This window comes from Ornithorhynchus anatinus, chromosome 11, assembly GCF_004115215.2.
Source record: "Ornithorhynchus anatinus isolate Pmale09 chromosome 11, mOrnAna1.pri.v4, whole genome shotgun sequence".
Lineage (NCBI taxonomy): Eukaryota > Metazoa > Chordata > Mammalia > Monotremata > Ornithorhynchidae > Ornithorhynchus > Ornithorhynchus anatinus.
In genome coordinates this window covers 52,421,249-52,437,497 of record NC_041738.1, presented here as the reverse complement: position 1 = coordinate 52,437,497, position 16,249 = coordinate 52,421,249, and the positions used below count along the sequence as shown (strand labels likewise).

The window sequence follows — 16,249 nt, the reverse complement described above, 5'->3', positions numbered from 1 at the left end:
GGATGATGGCGATTGATCAGAGGTGCGTGTTAAGTGCTCGAGAAACACAAGGTGGACGTCCCGACAGGATCAATTTGGTTACTTATGTGAAACGTGCAGTTCGGAGAAAAAGGAGGAGGAAAGAGGCTGTTCTGAAGGAAGGGATGAGGTCGAAGAGGAAGCTAAGATAACACTTTTCCTAATGAGTAGGTGCCAGAACATTAAAGACAATACCATCGTCATCGAGGAGAACGCTGTCTCCCTCACCTGCCGCTTCCACGTCACCGTCTTCAAGTTCATCGGAGACTACGACGAAGTTCACCTCCACTGTGCAGTCTCCCTCTGCGATTCGGAGAAATACTCCTGCAAAATAGTAAGCGGGCAGCAGGAAAAGCAAGTCCTGAGCCTTCTTGTGGCTCTTTCCCATGGGAGGGGGGGAGGACACCTGGGGAGAGGCAACTGGGAAGTCACCCTGAGGGAGAGGGAATGGAGAGCAGTTTGCATCTGGACCAACTGTGGGAGTGGATGGATCAAACAAATTCCTCTCTCAAAATCCTCTCCTCCAATTCTCTCCTTTACCCTCTCCAATCTGGCTTCTGTCCCCTTCACTCTGCAGAAACCTTCCTCTCAAAGGTCACCAATCATCTCCTTCTTGCCAAATCCAATGGCCTCTACTCCATTCTAATCCTCCTCAACCTCTAGGCTGCCTTGGGCACTGTTGACCGCCCCCTTCATCTGGAAATGTTATCCAAACGTGGCTTCACTGACACTGTCCACTCCTGGTTCTCCTTTTATGTCTCCAGCCGTTCATTCTTAGTCTCCTTAGTGGGCTCCTCCTCTGTCTCCCCTCACCTCCCCAGCTGTGGGGGTCCTTTTAGGTTCATTTCTGGGTCCCCTTCTACATCTACACCCACTGCCTTGGAGAACTCATACACTCCCGTGGCTTCAACTACCATCTCTATACAGATGATATCCAAATCTACTTCTCCAACCCTAAACTCTCTTTCATTCTCTCTCGCAGTCTCACATTTCCTCTTGCCTTCAAGACATCTCTACTTGGATGTCTTCTTGTCACCTCAAGCTTATTTTGTCCAAAACAGAACTCCTTATAGTCCCACCCAAACCCTGTCCTCCCTTTGACTTTCCTGTCGCTGAAGACGGCACCACCATCCTTCCTGTCTCACAAGCCTGTTACCCTGGCATTATCCTTGACTCCTTTCTCTCATTCAACCCACATATTCAATCCATCACTAAATCCCGTTGGTCCCATCTTCACAACATCACTAAAATCTGCCCTTTCCTCTCCATGTAACCTGCTGCCACGTTAATACGATCACTCATTGTATCCCATCTGGATTACTGCATCAGCCTTCTTGCTGACCTCCCAGCCTCCTGTCTCTCCCCAGTCCAGCCCACACTTCACTCTGCTGCCCAGATCATTTTCGTACAGAAACGTTCAGGACATGTCTCCCCACTCCTCAAAAAACTCCAGTCGTTGCCCATCCACCTCCGCATCAAACAAAAAATCCTCACCATCAGCTTTAAAGCACTCAATCACTTTGTCCCCTTCTACCTCACCTTGCTACACTCCTACTACAATCCTTCCCAAACACTTCACTCTTCTAACGCTAACCTTCTCACTGTGCCTCCATCTCGTCTATCTCGCTGCTGACCGCTCGCCCACGTCCTGCCTCTGATCTGAAACTCCCTCTTCAAATCCAACAGATAATTACTCTCCCCTGCTTCAAAGACTTATTGAAGGCACATCTCCTCCAAGAGGCCTTCCCTGACTAAGCCCTTCTTTCCTCTTCTCCTACTCCCTTCTGCATTGCCCTGTCTTGCTCCCTTTGTTCTTTTCCCCTCCCAGCCCCAGAGTACATATCTGTAATTCATTTTTTTTATATTAATGCCTGTCTCCCCACCTCTAGACTGTAAGTTCATTATAGGCAGGGAAGCAGCGTGGCTCAGTAGAAAGAGCCTGGGCTTCAGAGTCAGAGATCATGGGTTCGACTCCCGGCTCTGCCACTTGTCAGCTGTGTGACTATGGGCAAGTCACTTAACTTCTCTGTGCCTCAGTGACCTCATCTGTAAAATGGGGATTAACTGTGAGCCTCACGTGGGACAACCTGATGACCCTGTATCTCCCCCAGCGCTTAGAACAGTGCTCTGCACATAGTAAGCACTTAAATACCAACGTTTATTTTTATTTTTTTATTTTTAATATGTCTGTTGTTGAACTCTCCCAAGTGCTTAGTAAAGTGCTCTGCACACAGTAAGTGCTCAATAAATACGATTGAATGAATGAGTGAATCATTTGTATTTATTGAGTGCTTCCTGTGTGCAGAGCACTGAACTAAGCGCTTGGGAGAGTACAATATAACAATATAACAGAGTTGGTAGACAGTCCTTGTCCACTGTAGCTAAAAGTCTAGAGGGGGAAACAGACATTAATATAAACAAATTACAGGTATGTACATAAGTGATGTGTGGCTAAGGGGGGTTGGAATAAAGGGAACAAGTCAGGGTGATGCAGAAGGGAGGGGGAGAAGAGGAAATAAGGGCTTAGTTAGGGAAGGCCTCTTGGAGGAGATGTACCTTCAACAGGGCTTTGAAGGTAGGGAGAGTAATTGTTGGATATGAAGAGGGAGGGTATTCCAGGAAAGAGGCAGGATATGGGCGAGGGGTCAACAGTGAGATAGAGAAGATAGAGATACAGTGAGTAGGTTGGCATTAGAGAAGCAAAGGGTGCAGGCTGGGCTGTAGAAATAATAATTATGGTATTTGTTAAGTGTTTACTATGTGCTAAGCACTATACTAAGAGCTGGGGTCGGTGCAAGCAAATCAAGTTAGTAGGAGAGCAGCGAGGTGAGTAATGATTGGGGTATTTGTTTTTGTGACTTATGATGTGCCAAGCACTGTACTATGCACTGGGGTAAATTAGGTCAGACACTGTCCCTACCCCACATGAGGTTCACAGCCTAAGTAGGAGGGAGAACAGATATTGAATTCCCATTTTAGAGATGAGGAAACTGAGGCCCAGAGAAGTGAAGTGACTTACCAAGATCACACAACGAGGCCAGTGAAAAGAACATGGGCCTGGGAGTCAGAAGGACCTGGGTTCTAATCCCTGCTCTGCCAATAGCGTGTTGTGTGATCTCATGCAGGTCACTTCACTTCTCCGGGCCTTAGTTTCCTCATCTCTAAAATGGGAATTAAGACCATGAGTCCCATGTGAGACAGGGACTGTGTCCAACCTGATAGAACTTGTATCTACCCCAGGGATTAGGACAGTGATTGACAGTTCACTGTGGACAGAGAACGTGTTTACTAACTCTGTTAATATTGTACTCTCCCAAGCGCTCAATATAGTGCTCTGCACAAGGTAAACACTCAATAAATACAATCAATATTATACATAGTGAGCGCTTAACAAATAACATTAAAAAAAATTTGAAAAGTGGTCGTGTGGGATTAGAACCCAGTTAGGTGCCCCCAGTTGGCCCTTCTTCCTTCCATTTTGGACTCCGTCTGCCTGTGGACCTGAGCAGAATTGCTCAGGACTCGGGCCAGGCTGAGGGGAGGGGGAGACCAGGAGAAACAGAATCAGCGTGGCCTGATAGATAAAACACCGTCCTGGGAGTCCGATGTTCCTAGGTTCTACTCCCGGCTCTGCCACCTGTCTGTTGTGTTACCTTGGGCAAGTCCCTTCACTTCTCTGTGCCTCCGTTCCCTTTGCCATAAAATGGGGAATAAGACTGTGAGCTCCATGTGGGACATGCTCTGTGTCCAAGCTGATTATCTTGTATTTACCCCAGTACAGTGCTTGGCAAATAGCATATAAAAAACCAAAACAAACAAAAAACAACCCCTTGCTCACTCTGGCCTCCTCCACACAGCCCAGACGAGGCCGGTCCAGTGGCCCCGTGACTCAACCGACCGTCTTCCCCTCGATCTTCCGTGAGGAACGGAGGATTGTGGCAACAGCCCTCGTCCGTAGCCCGGCCTGTTCTTAAAACCTATTCCCAGATCCGAGCCCAGCCGATTCTTCTCCGGCAAAGAGGGCCCCCCCAGGGAGGCCGATCAAGAGCGCGTTGCTTCTAATTTGGCTTAGCAGCACTGGGGCTCAAGGCAGAAGCTGGGGATGCTTCCGGAACCACCAACTCACCAAGGTACCCTCAGCTGAGACGTCCCCTCTGTTGTTTTGCCTTGTAGACTTGCCCGCATAATTCAAGGATTGCCACAGATTACACAAAAGAGCCCAAAGAACAGATCATTTCAGTGGGACCTATTAGGAGGAAAAGTAAGTGTTCCTGAAATAGAACCTTAAATTATTAAAGCACACATTTTGAAAACTCCGGTGAAGCTTTATAGCAACTTGAGAATCTATAAGGGGGCTACCAGGATGGTGGTGGGCTGAGGTCCCACCTTCTCCTAAGGGTGAGGGTCTAGTTATTCCCTGAGTCCCTGTTTCTGTTGCCTGGATAAGCCCTGGGTTTTGACGATTTAAAAAATGGGGGACTGGGAGGTGAGGGGGAAGAGGTGGATTTGAAAACCATGAAATCTGGGTGTCACTCCTGCCTGTAAACTGCACCCTCCCGTGCCGCCTGCTGCATTTGCTCCTTCCAGGGCTAGACTGGTGTGAAGACAACGGTGGCTGTGAGCAGATTTGCACGAGCAGAATAGACGGGCCCCTGTGCAGCTGCGTCACGGGGACACTGCAAGATGACGGCAAGAGCTGCAGAGGTGAGTTCCGACCCAGCTTCAGGAAGCCCGCCCATGCAGGCCCGTCCCCTAACAACTGGAACAGGGTACTCTCTCTCTTTCCCTCTCTTTCTCTGTCCCTCCCTCCCTCCGTCTTTATCCTTCCCTCTTCCTCTTTCTTTCCCTCTCTCCTCTCTCTTTCCCTCTTTCTCTCTCTCCCCGTTCCCCTCTTTTTCTTCTTTCTCTCCTTCTCTCTCTACCTCTTTCTCTCTTCTCTCTCTGTCTCTCTATCTCTCTCCCCTTTCTCTCTCTTTCCCCTTTCTTGAAGATTAGTAGGAGACCTGAGGGAAGAAATTTGCATCAGAGCCCCTCCAGTCATGGCCTAAACTATGAATAATGATCAGCCTTGCTTTAGCACTTGAATATTTTAGAAGAGGTGCCAGAGCCTACTCTGAGACTCTGGGTCACGGCTTACTCTTCTGGAAAATGGAGATAATACTTTATAATAGCTGGGCAGTCGCTTACACCAACCTCCCTGTCTGCCCTGCCGCTGACGGAAATGTCTGGGGTCGAGAGAAGTGGGCAGTGAGAAAGTGGAGACAGGAGGGGTCCAGAGTAGAATGGGCTAGCTGAGGTGGTCCAATCCGGGTGACCGCTAAGAAGGCTTTTCTCAGCCCCACTGGTGGCTTACACCTGTCCCTCTCTTTCTCTTCACAGCTGTTAATTCTTCAATTGAACTCCACGTCTGGATAATTCTCCTCATTGTGACCCAGATTTCACTATGGCATTTTGTCTATAAATCAGGCCCAACCTCATAACTAACTCCAGGGTTCTATTTAAAGTACTGTAATTTACTTTCCTTCCACTTCCTGTAGGATTTAAAAAAAAAAAAAAGAAAAAAAAAGCATGAGTCCCTGAGTCCACTCCTGCCCCACAGCATCCAGCATCTCACCTCTGACATGGCTGCCGATCAAAGCCGGTCTGGGTTCGGTCCCCAGCGGGGCTGAGGGACTCTGGAGGGAAGTGATCATCTGGCCTGAGATCTCCCAACAGCCTCAGCCAAAAACTCCAGCTCTGGCAGAGCCAGTTAAGGAAAAACCCGAACTGGCCAGGAGAGCCAAAATCCGAACCATCCGTTTCCCATTTTTCAACCAGGTGCTTAAGTTTTTTTTTTGTTTTTTGTTTTTTCCTGGATTTAAGCGAGAGAAGGGTAGCGGAGAAATTTGACTCCCTAGAAGACGGGCGGTTTGGGAGGGGACTGATCTGTATTGATATTCACCAGCATCTCCCTGCGAGAGGATTGGGGTTAGTGTCTCACCACAAGGTCCCCTCTCCACTTCACCTTCTCTTTCATATTACAAATCCAGTAAATAATTGAATGTGGGGTACGTGTGCTTAAATAAACTTTGTATTCAAGTATTCTCATTCCTAGTGGCTGGGCTCTCTCTTCCTCCCCAGTAGGTCTCCTACCCATGCAGGCGTTAAGCCAAAAGGAAAACGGCGGAAATAATGGGGCCAGGCACCTCTGGTCAGAAAAACGTAGTCTGAGCAGAGACAGGTTCTAAGTCTGCTAAATAGAGCCTGAAGGCCTCAAAAACAGGTCCAACTCTCCTCAGGATGATGATAGTGATGGTATTTGTTAAGTGCTTACTATGTGTCAAACACTGTTCTAAGCGCTGGGGTAGATACAAGATAATCAGCTTGGGGCTCAGAGTCTTAATCCCCATTTTACAGATGAGGTAACTGAGTCACAGAGAAGTTAAGTGGCTTGCCCAAGGTCACATAGCAGACAAGTTGCAGAGCGGGGATTAGAACCCACATCCTCTGTCTCCCAAGACCATGCTTTTGCCACTAAGCCACGCAGCTTCTCTTGAGCTTTGAAATGATCTTTTGGCTTTAGCCTTTAACTGTCCCCCTCTAGACTCTAAGATCATTGTGGGCAGAGAATGTGCCCATTTATTATTATTATTATTAATAATAATTGTGTTATTTGTTAAGCACTTACTATGTGCCAAGCACTGTTCTAAAGGCTGGGGTAGATACAAGATCAGTGGGTTGGTCACAGTTCCTGTCCCACGTAGGGCTCACAGTCTTAATCCCCATTTTACAGATGAGGGAACTGAGGCATGGAGAAGTTAAGTGACTTGCCCAAGGTTACATGACAGACAAAGGGCAGAGCCAGAATTAGAACCCACGTCCTCTGACTCCCAGGCCCGTGCTCTTTCCACTAACAGTACAGTGCTCTGCACGCAGTAAGTGTTCAGTAAATATGCCTGACCGACTGACTCGCTCTTAATCTAGGCGTCCTGGGAAAGGCTAAACCCTGGAGCTGCTCATTCTGCCCCGGTCGCTGGGGCCCCACAGGGACCTAACGTGGACACCTCAACCCTTCAAGGGTTGTTTGCCGGACTGCGGATCTGTGCCCCGGCCATGACTGGCAGCTGGCAGCATCAGTCCACTGGAGTTCAGCGTGAGATAGTGGGGGGTAGCTGCTCAATTGAACCCAGCGACTGAGCTGGAAAACAAATCAAGCCAGCTCGAGCCAGGCAGGACTCGTTGGATTTGTGGATGACCTCTGGCTTCATAGCACGGGTAGCCCGCGCGGGCCCCTATGATGAATGTCACGCCGATCCCTTCCGAAGACAGGCGCGAGCCAGACCGCCGACCACCAACCACCTCAGAACCACCGCTCCTCCAAAGGTATTTTGTTTCAGAGACAAAAGGACCCTATGTGATGCTTCTGTGTAGCAGGAGGTTAAAGGGGGGAGTCTTATTTAGGCCTCTGGCAACTGGAATTGACCTAAAAATCATGGGAAAAAGGGCTCTTGGGGCTCTCATGTCTTACAACCAGGGTTTCTATAATTAGTTTCTTCAGCGTCGGAGGGTACATACTGTACCCGCAGAACTCGCGAATTCTCAAGGTAAAAATCAGAAGCACTAATTGTTCCACATTGCCTTAATTTCCCTGTTATTTTTAGAATCATTTGACATTGTGCAAGCTCGAATCCAACAAAATTCCTTTCAGCCAAACTCCTTTTCAGCCAAAGGAATGAAATAATTATCAAAAGCTGACAATTGCATAAGGCCCATTGTCATCTGGAACAATTTCTTTGCGAATTATGGAATCGTTCGGAACCGATCCCTGATTCTGAGCGTTCTTCCCCTCCCCCGAACCCCTGGGCCCGAGGTTTCCAGGGCCGGTTCTCACCGCTGGTTTTTATTTTATTTTATTTTTAAGGGGAGGGGGAACGGTCTGTGAGCTATTTTCAATATTCTGGGGCCTGACATGCAGCAGGGGAAAAGAAAATCAGACAGTGCCCTCTCGTGACTATTTTTTGTTTCGCGGCGAAACTTTGCGGGCGATACTGAATCACTACCACCGAAATATGGATTTTTTTCGGAAGCCGCAGATGCAGAAGGTTTCCAGGGATCGGCTTTTTGGATCCTAGCCATTGCCGCGGCCTTTGGTCGTAGACCAGTGGGAGATTTATCCTTAGCCTTTCAGGCAACCGAGAGGCCGTGCGGTAATGGGTAGTTGACCACCCTAGGGAAATCTTGTCTGAAAAATCTCTGACCCCGAGGAATCGGGAAATGTAGGCCGTCGGGAAAAGTAAGTATCTCTTTAAAATGTGGAGAAATAAATAATTAGTTCAGAACAATATGAAATATTTACTGGCCTTTTTTTGGACAGATTGTGAAATACTTTGTATACGCTTCCAAAGCCCAACTGCAATAACTCTGTTCTGACTAATGGAAGTTTAATTCTGTTGGCTGAATTATGACCACCAATAGCATCATAAAGAGACAAATCTTCTTGGTACAGATAGGAATAAAACATTGAAGAGGCTCCTTTCCTTAAGGAATTAGGCAATAGAATTCTATTTGCCAAAGAGACGGTGAAGAACAATACTTACCGTGCGTTGCATCTTGTGTTTCTGCTTGGTTAAAGATCGCAGGTTTAGTAATTGCTTTATTCTTCCTCAAAACACCGGGTGTAAAATATTGAAGATCGAGGATTTTCTTTTCACCTGGTAGATGAAATAATCACATTTTATGCTAATATGGCTCCTTGCATAGCAAAGAGCTTTACGACCTGTATTTAAAATTATTCCGGTGCTTTTTGACCATGAGATTAGAGGGATTCCGCTATTAGCGGGAGGGTACAAATTAGGCTGTGATAAACCCACGAATGCACCCTTGTATCGATTCATCAACCTCTAATACGGGCTTCACTGAAGTTTCCCTGGACAGTGGGGCTGGGGCTGGGGTGGCTGGCAAACTGTCTTCAAGCAAGGCCGCTATGTGACCTTGGGCGAATCACTTCACTTCTCTGGGCCCCAGTTGCCTCATTTGGGCCTCATCTGTAAAATGGGGATTAAGACCATGAGCCTGACATGGGACAGGGACTGTGTCTAGCCCAATTACCTTTTATCTGCCCCGGCGGTACAGTGCCTGGCACATAGTAAGCGCTTAACAAATGGCACAAATATTATTATTATTAATGATCATTTATTATTGTTATTAATAATAATATCACTTCCACTTGACTGATGGGTGACCTTGGGCAAGCCAGTTAACTTCTCTGGGCCTCATTTTTGTCATCTAGACTGTAAATTCCCTCTGGACTGTAAACTCGTTATAGGCAGAGAACATGCCTGCTAATTCTGTTGTATTGTGCTCTCTCAGGTGCTTAATCTGTGCTCTGCATATACTAGGTGCTCAATAAATACCATTGATTATTCTGTAAAATGGGAATAGAATACGTTTTCTGCCTCCCATTTAGATTGTGAGCCCTCTGGGGGACAGAGGCCTTGGCCAACCTATCTTGTCTCTGCTCCAGCGCTTAGTACAGTGCTGGGGACATAGTAAGCACTTAATAAATACCACTATTATTAACCCCCTTCGAACATGCCCTATCCCACAGGGCTGTCCCGTGGCTGTGAAGAGAATCTCTTCTCAGATGGTCTGGACCGCCTCTAGTGTTGTGGCATTAACGGCTTCTTTTTTTTTTTATGGTATTTGTCAAGTGCTTACCATGTTCTTACCTCAGCGCTTACCTCAGTTAAGCACTGTTACAAGATACGAGACAAGATCCAACTGGTACCAGATACAAGATAATCTCTGTCCCTCATGGGGCTCACAGTCCTAATCCCCGTTTTACAAATGAGGTAACTTCAGCACGAAGAAGTGAAGTAACTTGCCCAAGGTCACATAGCGGACAAGTTGCAGAGTTGGGATGAGAACTCTGGTCCCTCTCACTCCCATTCATTCATTCAATCACATTTATTGAGCAATTATTGTGCGCAGAGCACTGTTCTACGTGCTTGGGAGAGTACAGGACAACAATAGACACATTCTCCGCCCACAGTGAGCTCTCGGTCTAGAGGGGGAGAAAGACATTAATATAGATAAATAAGTTACAGATATGGACATATGTGCTGTGGGTCTGGGAGGAGAGAGGGATAATAATAATAGTATTTAGGGTAAGTAAGCACTTACTATGTGTCAAGCACTGTTCTAAGCGCTGGTTGAAGGGAGCAAGTCAGGGCGATGCAGAGGGAGTGGGAGAAGAGGAAATGGGGCTAGGGCATGGGAAAAGAAGAGGAAAGGGAGGGGCTAGGACATGGGCCAGACACATGTTCTATCCCCTAGGCCATGTTTCTACTCCCCTTGCTTGCTGCCAAAGAGACATCTCCTCTATGGAGTAAACGAGAAGAAAAAAACGGAGAATGCAGTCCTGTTGAGGTCATGACATTTCAAATGGCCTCTATGCAGTGCCCAAACCTCCACCCTTTTCTGGTTTTGACTGCTTTTATCATTGATCCTTATAGATAGAGAACGTTTCCGCTAATTCTGTTGTATTGTACTCTCCCAAGCTCTTAGTACAGTGTTCTGCACCTAGCAGACACTCGATAAATACCACTGATTGAATGATTGATTGGTGATGTGTGCTTCCTTTCTCCAAAGGATGGAAAGTGAAGACACTTTCGGCAGCTTAGCGCTGGAGCCAATGCCTCTTTGAAATGTCTCCTTTCGATTGGCCGTGTTGTCATCTTACCCCGTGGGGATCCAATGAATGCCACTCGATGCCGATAAAATAGAAGAATTGGATTGTCCGCGATGTTCTCGCTTCCAGCCTTGGGTCAAGACCTTGTTGTTTTCCACTGGGTTCCCTCTGTCTGGTTCTGATTTTATGCCCTAATCAGTGGGGAAATGGGGGCTTTGGTTTTTTAATACTGCTAGTATTCCCCTAGCCCATCAGTCAATCAGTCCGTGCTATTTATTGAGCTCTGGCTGTGTGCAGAGTAGTGGACTAAGCATTTGGGAGAGTAGAGAACAATAGAGTTGGGAGACCTCTGCCCTCAAGGAGCTTCCGATCTCTTGTGGGCAGGGAATGTGTCCGTTTATTGTCATAATGTATTCTTCCAAGCGCTTAGTACAGTGCTCTTTGCAAAGTAAGCGCTCAATAAATACAATTAACTGACTGACTTGTTCTTAATCTAGGCTTTCTGGGGAAAGCTAAGGCCTGGTGCGGCTCCTTCTGCCCCAGCCACTGCAAAGATCGTGCTTCACAGACTTCTAAATGATCTTTTCCCCGACTCCGGTTTATAGCCATAAGTTCCTTGAGGGCCGAGATTGAGGGCCATCTGTAATGTACTGTATTTTCCCAGAGAAGCAGTGTGGTCTAGTGGAAAGAGACTGGGAGTCAGAGGACTTGGGTTCTAATCCCACTTGGCTGTGTGACCTTGGGCAACTCAGCTCCTCTGGGCCTCAGTTCCCTCATCTGCAAAATGAGGATTTAATACCTGCTCTCCCTCCTACTTTGATTATAAGGCCCCCCGTGGGACCCGATTATCCTGCGTCTACCCCAGTGCTTAATACAACTTTTGACACACAGTAAGCACTTAAAAACCATAATTATTAAATGCTAGGTACAGTCCTCTGCACGTAAATGCTCAATAAATGCCACTGATTAATAGGAGAATAACCTTCCTGAGTTTTTGCTCCTCTGAGCTCCAGTCCTAAATTGCCAAAGGGGGAGGTCAGCAAGAGGTGTTCGGGAGGCTGTCTTCACTTTCTGTCCCTCGGCGAATGGAAAGTGAAAAAAGCAGTTGAAACCAGAAAAAGCGTCTCTGTCCTCTAGTCAAATTGCCATCCCGATACCTGGCAGTCACTTCGCCGTTGATATACTACGATGAAAAGTCTCAACAACTGTTTCCGCTTGACCCGATGCAAAGTGACTTTGCTCTTCATTAACCACTTGTGAGGAAGCTGACAATCCCCCACATCTCTTCTCCGCCCCTTCAGCAGCGATCTCCATCACCATCTTCTTCAAACGCGAGGGGCGGCGACACCCGCCAAAGGCACGCATTCACACCGGGGATGTCATTTTTCTTCTAAGCTCTAGTGCTCGAAATGAGGCCCTGAGTCTATCTGAACCTCTTTGTCACTTCATCCTTCTTCCACTTTAGTGGAATTTTTCATACTTTGCGTACTTATCTGGCAGGTCACTGATGGATCTTCAGCACTTCCAACACGAACGATATATCCCGGAGGTGCTTAAGATTGCCTCCCCAGAAGATCTCACCAAAACGCTGTGATGTTAATCAAACAGTGATATTTATTGTTTACTGTATGCAGAGCACTGTACTAAGCGCCTGGGAAAGTACACTATAATAGATTTGGTAGACACGTTCCCTGCCCACAAGGAGCTTACAGTCTAGAGGGAAAGAGCGGCATTAATGCAAATGAATAAATTATGGATATGGACGTAAGTGCTGTGAGACTGAGGCTGGGGAGTTGGGGGACGACAATTAATACTCAGAGAGTACACACAGATCCAAGTACAGAGATGTAGAAGGGAAAGGGAGTCAGGGAAAAGACAGTTTAATCGGAGATGTGCAGCACGGCCTAATGGATAGAACATGACCCTGGGAGTCAGAAGGAACTGGATTCTAATCCCCGGCTCTGCCACTTGTCTGCCGTGTGACCCTGGGCAAGTCAGTTCTCTGCGCCTCAGTTACCTCATCTGTAAAATGGGGGTTAAGACTATGAGCCCCATGTGGGATGAAGGCTGTGTCCAACAAAATTACTCTGTATCTACCCCTAATCAGGTTCCACAGGGCCTCACAGCCAAAGTAGGAGGGAGAATGGGTATTGAACCCCCTTTTTGTAGATGAGAGAAACTGAGGGCACAGAGAAGTTAAATAGCATAAGAAAGTGTACATTAAATGCATAGAGCACAAATCTATGGAAAAAGCAAATCGTTTCCTTTGTACAAAACTCAGAAAAAGAGATTAAAAAGAAAATATTCCAAGTTTGCTAAAATACAGGCACCTCTCTCCAGCAGAGTGCTCACAGTTCTGCTGCCAGGCATAGACGCTGATGGGGCCCCTTAGCAGAGGCGGGGGGTGATTTTATCTGCACTGAAACATGCCACTCCTCTGCCCACTCAAGAGCTCATCCCTCAGTTTATCCCCATCTACATGACATTTCACCTCCTCTAAAGTGTTTGGTAACCTCTCAGGGTCTCCCCTGGAGAGTTTCCAGGACTCTACCAGTCTCGACTACTGGAGGGAGAGTCGAGCAGAGCTGGGGCAGGGGCAGTTAGCAGTGGCTAGCGAAGGGAAGGCAATCTGCAACAAATCAAAACTCACCAGTGCTGGGCAGCAGGGGCATGGGAGAGAGTCGAGGGCAGAGACTCATGTACTGCGTGGAAGAAAAAAGCGGTAAGCCAAACTGTATTTTTAGCAAGAAAACTCAATGGATCCACTACCAGAATGATTGCAGATGGAGGTGGGGCGTTCTGGGAGAGATGTGTCTGTGGCGTTGCTATGAGTCGGACACGACTCGACAGCGTAAGACAACGAACATGACATTTCACCTCCTCTCAAGTGTTTGGTGGCTTCAGAAGATGTATGAAGATATTATTATTAGAAGTAATATTAATAGTACTTATTAAGTGCTTACTATGTGCCAAGCACTATTCTAAGCACTGGGGTAAATACAAGTCAATCAGGTTGGACATAGTACCTGTCCCATTTGGGACTCACAGGTTTAATCCCCAATTTACAGATATGGTAACTGAGACCCAGAGAAGCTAAGTGACTTGCCCAAGGTCACAGAACAAACAAGTGGTGGAGCCAGAATTAGAACTCGGGTCCTTCAGACACCCAGGCCCGTGCTCAATAGACTAAGTCTCGCTTAAAACTAGATCCCTGGGGGACCCCACTCTTTGGGTCTCTCCGCTCTGAAATGGAGCCACTTATTGCTACCCTCTGTTGCCCATTTTATTACCAGTTTTCAGTACATGTCAAAATATGTCCTCCAGTCCTTTTTTTTTATGGTATTTGTTAGCACTTATTATGTCCCAGGCACTGTGCTAAACACTGGGGTAGATACAAGCTAAATAGGTTGGGCATAGTCTCTGTCCCACATGGGACTTACAGTCTTAAGTTCCATTTTACAGATGCGGGAACTGAGGCACAGATAAATGAATTGACTTGCCAAGTTCACGCAAGCAGACAAGTGGCAGAGGCAGAATTAGAACACAGGTCTCAGGCTTGTGCTCTATCCACTAGGCTAATAGATCATGCTGTTCCTTGGATGACTCGGTTTTTTAAAAGCCTTTGGGGAAGACTCTTGCCAAAGACTTTTTGAAATTTAAAGATTCTGGATCTACCAGCTCCTTTCAATCCACAGGTTCACTGATCCCTTCAAAGAATTCTAGCAGATTAAAGAAGCATGATTTCCCTTTCAAAAAGCACGTTGTCTCTCCCAACAGGTTGTGTTTATCTCTGTGCTCACTGATCCTAAAATTAAAGATTCTACGCGTTGCCTAATTATGAAAATGATACTCACGGGTGTATAGCTCCCAAAAGGAGACACCATAGTTGGGCGATATTTCATCATATGGCCAGCAGAGCACATGGATGGTAATACTGGCATTTTGCCTGGAATACTGAAACGAAATAATAATAATGTTGGTATTTGTTAAGCGCTTACTATGTGCAGAGCACTGTTCTAAGCGCTGGGGTAGATACAGGGTAATCAGGTTGTCCCACGTGAGGCTCACAGTTTTAATCCCCATTTTACAGATGAAATGCCAACTGCATCTTAAATTCCACCTAGGTGTGTCTCTTTTGGGTAGGTACAGACCCCACTGGGTCCGTACACTCCCAAAGTTACTTTCTTATGGATTCGAGATATAATGATGCTCCTCCAATCCTCTGGGTTAAGGGCCATTTGTAAAGATAGGCCACACTCTTTCCAGCCATTCCGCAACTCCCTCAGGGTTTCTTCAGAATACTTGGGTGGATGCCAGGCATTCCTAGTGATTTGTTTACATCTGGTCTATGTCAGATATATCTATTTTATAGCAGATTAGTGTAAATCATTCCAAATCAGGAAGATTGATCCAGGACCACCATCCAGGATTCTGTAAACCAACCTCCTCCGTAAAGAGAACTAAAGAATTTTTAAAATTTTCAGCTGTCTCCTTTTCGCCAGAGGGAACCTTTTGCCCCATAATGATCCGTGATTCTACTAATTCTTCAGCCAGTTCCCTGTTTTTGATAGATTGAGTGAAACATTTTTTCTATTAACTTTTGGTGTCTTGATCTTCAAGCTCCTGTTTCCTTTTTGTAACTGATCTGCCAGTCTTTATGGACTTTACTGTTCTTTTTACGCGAGCTTTCAATTTTTTTAGGGTTTTTTTTCCCTTCGATAGCCCCTGTTACTTTGCAGTTAGTCATAAAAGGATTTTGATCATCCAATTTGTTTTTTAAATTCTGTGACATTTTCCCTGGTTTCTAATGGTGTTTTTAAACAGCCTACAGGCTGCTTGTAAAATTTATTTTTAATCCTACTGTCATGTTTTTCCTAAGGATCAAATTTATCGCTTTTCTAAAAATGTAATGTCCTTGTGTGATTTTTCTTCTGGCCTTCCCCCTTCTGCCAGAAGGCTAAACTAAATTACAGTGTGAACATTATTACCGAGTGACTCTCTCATAAATACCTGCACTACATTCTGTCCTCTTCTCAGAATTAAATCCAGATTTGTAGATTGTAGGATTCTTTTCGACTTCCATTCCTTGCCCCAGTTCAGTCAATCTAGGTGTGGTTAACGGAAATCTCCTGGAGTTCTACTTACCCTAGTTTTGCGCTTCTTCAGCCTCATCTCATATTTCCTGCTCACTTTCCTCCCTGTGGTAAGTCCTATTTCATTATTTTGGTTAAAATTGGAGTTTCTAAGTGCTAGGATCCCTTCTTTCGCCACTTGTCCAGTAAGAATTATATGAGTTCCTGTTCAGGTTTCCGTCACATACACTGTTCCTCCTATCTCTTTCCGTATGTTCCTACCATGGCATAGTGGCAAGAGCATGGGCTTGGGAATCAGATGCGTGGGTTCTAATCCTGGCTCTGCCACTTGTCTGCTGTGTGACGTTGGGCAAGACACTTAACTTTTCTGTGCCTCAGTTGTCTCATCTGTAAAATGGGGATAAAGACTGTGAGCCCCACGTGGGGCAACCTGATTACCTTGTATCTACCCCAGAGCTTAGAACGGTGC

The 16,249-nt window shown here is 46.3% G+C and overlaps 1 protein-coding gene and 1 long non-coding RNA gene across 2 annotated transcripts in view; one reads left to right on the top strand and one right to left on the bottom strand.

Annotated features, from left to right (window-relative positions):
* Nucleotides 1-6,091, top strand: part of LOC100073604 (tubulin-specific chaperone cofactor E-like protein) — a 123,007-nt gene extending 116,916 nt beyond the window's left edge. Inside the window, exons 27-30 of the mRNA XM_029075157.2 lie at nt 190-352; nt 4,192-4,279; nt 4,606-4,722; nt 5,398-6,091. Coding sequence (XP_028930990.2) covers nt 190-352; nt 4,192-4,279; nt 4,606-4,722; nt 5,398-5,498 — 469 coding nt within the window. The 3' untranslated portion in view covers nt 5,499-6,091. The remainder of the gene's footprint in view (nt 1-189; nt 353-4,191; nt 4,280-4,605; nt 4,723-5,397) is intronic.
* LOC114815055 lies at nt 244-8,702 on the bottom strand. Its single transcript, XR_003762853.2, has 3 exons — nt 8,595-8,702; nt 4,145-4,264; nt 244-342 (listed from the first exon to the last, which is right to left on the bottom strand). It is a non-coding gene; the product is annotated as an uncharacterized LOC114815055 (long non-coding RNA).
* Between the last annotated feature and the right edge of the window lie 7,547 nt (nt 8,703-16,249).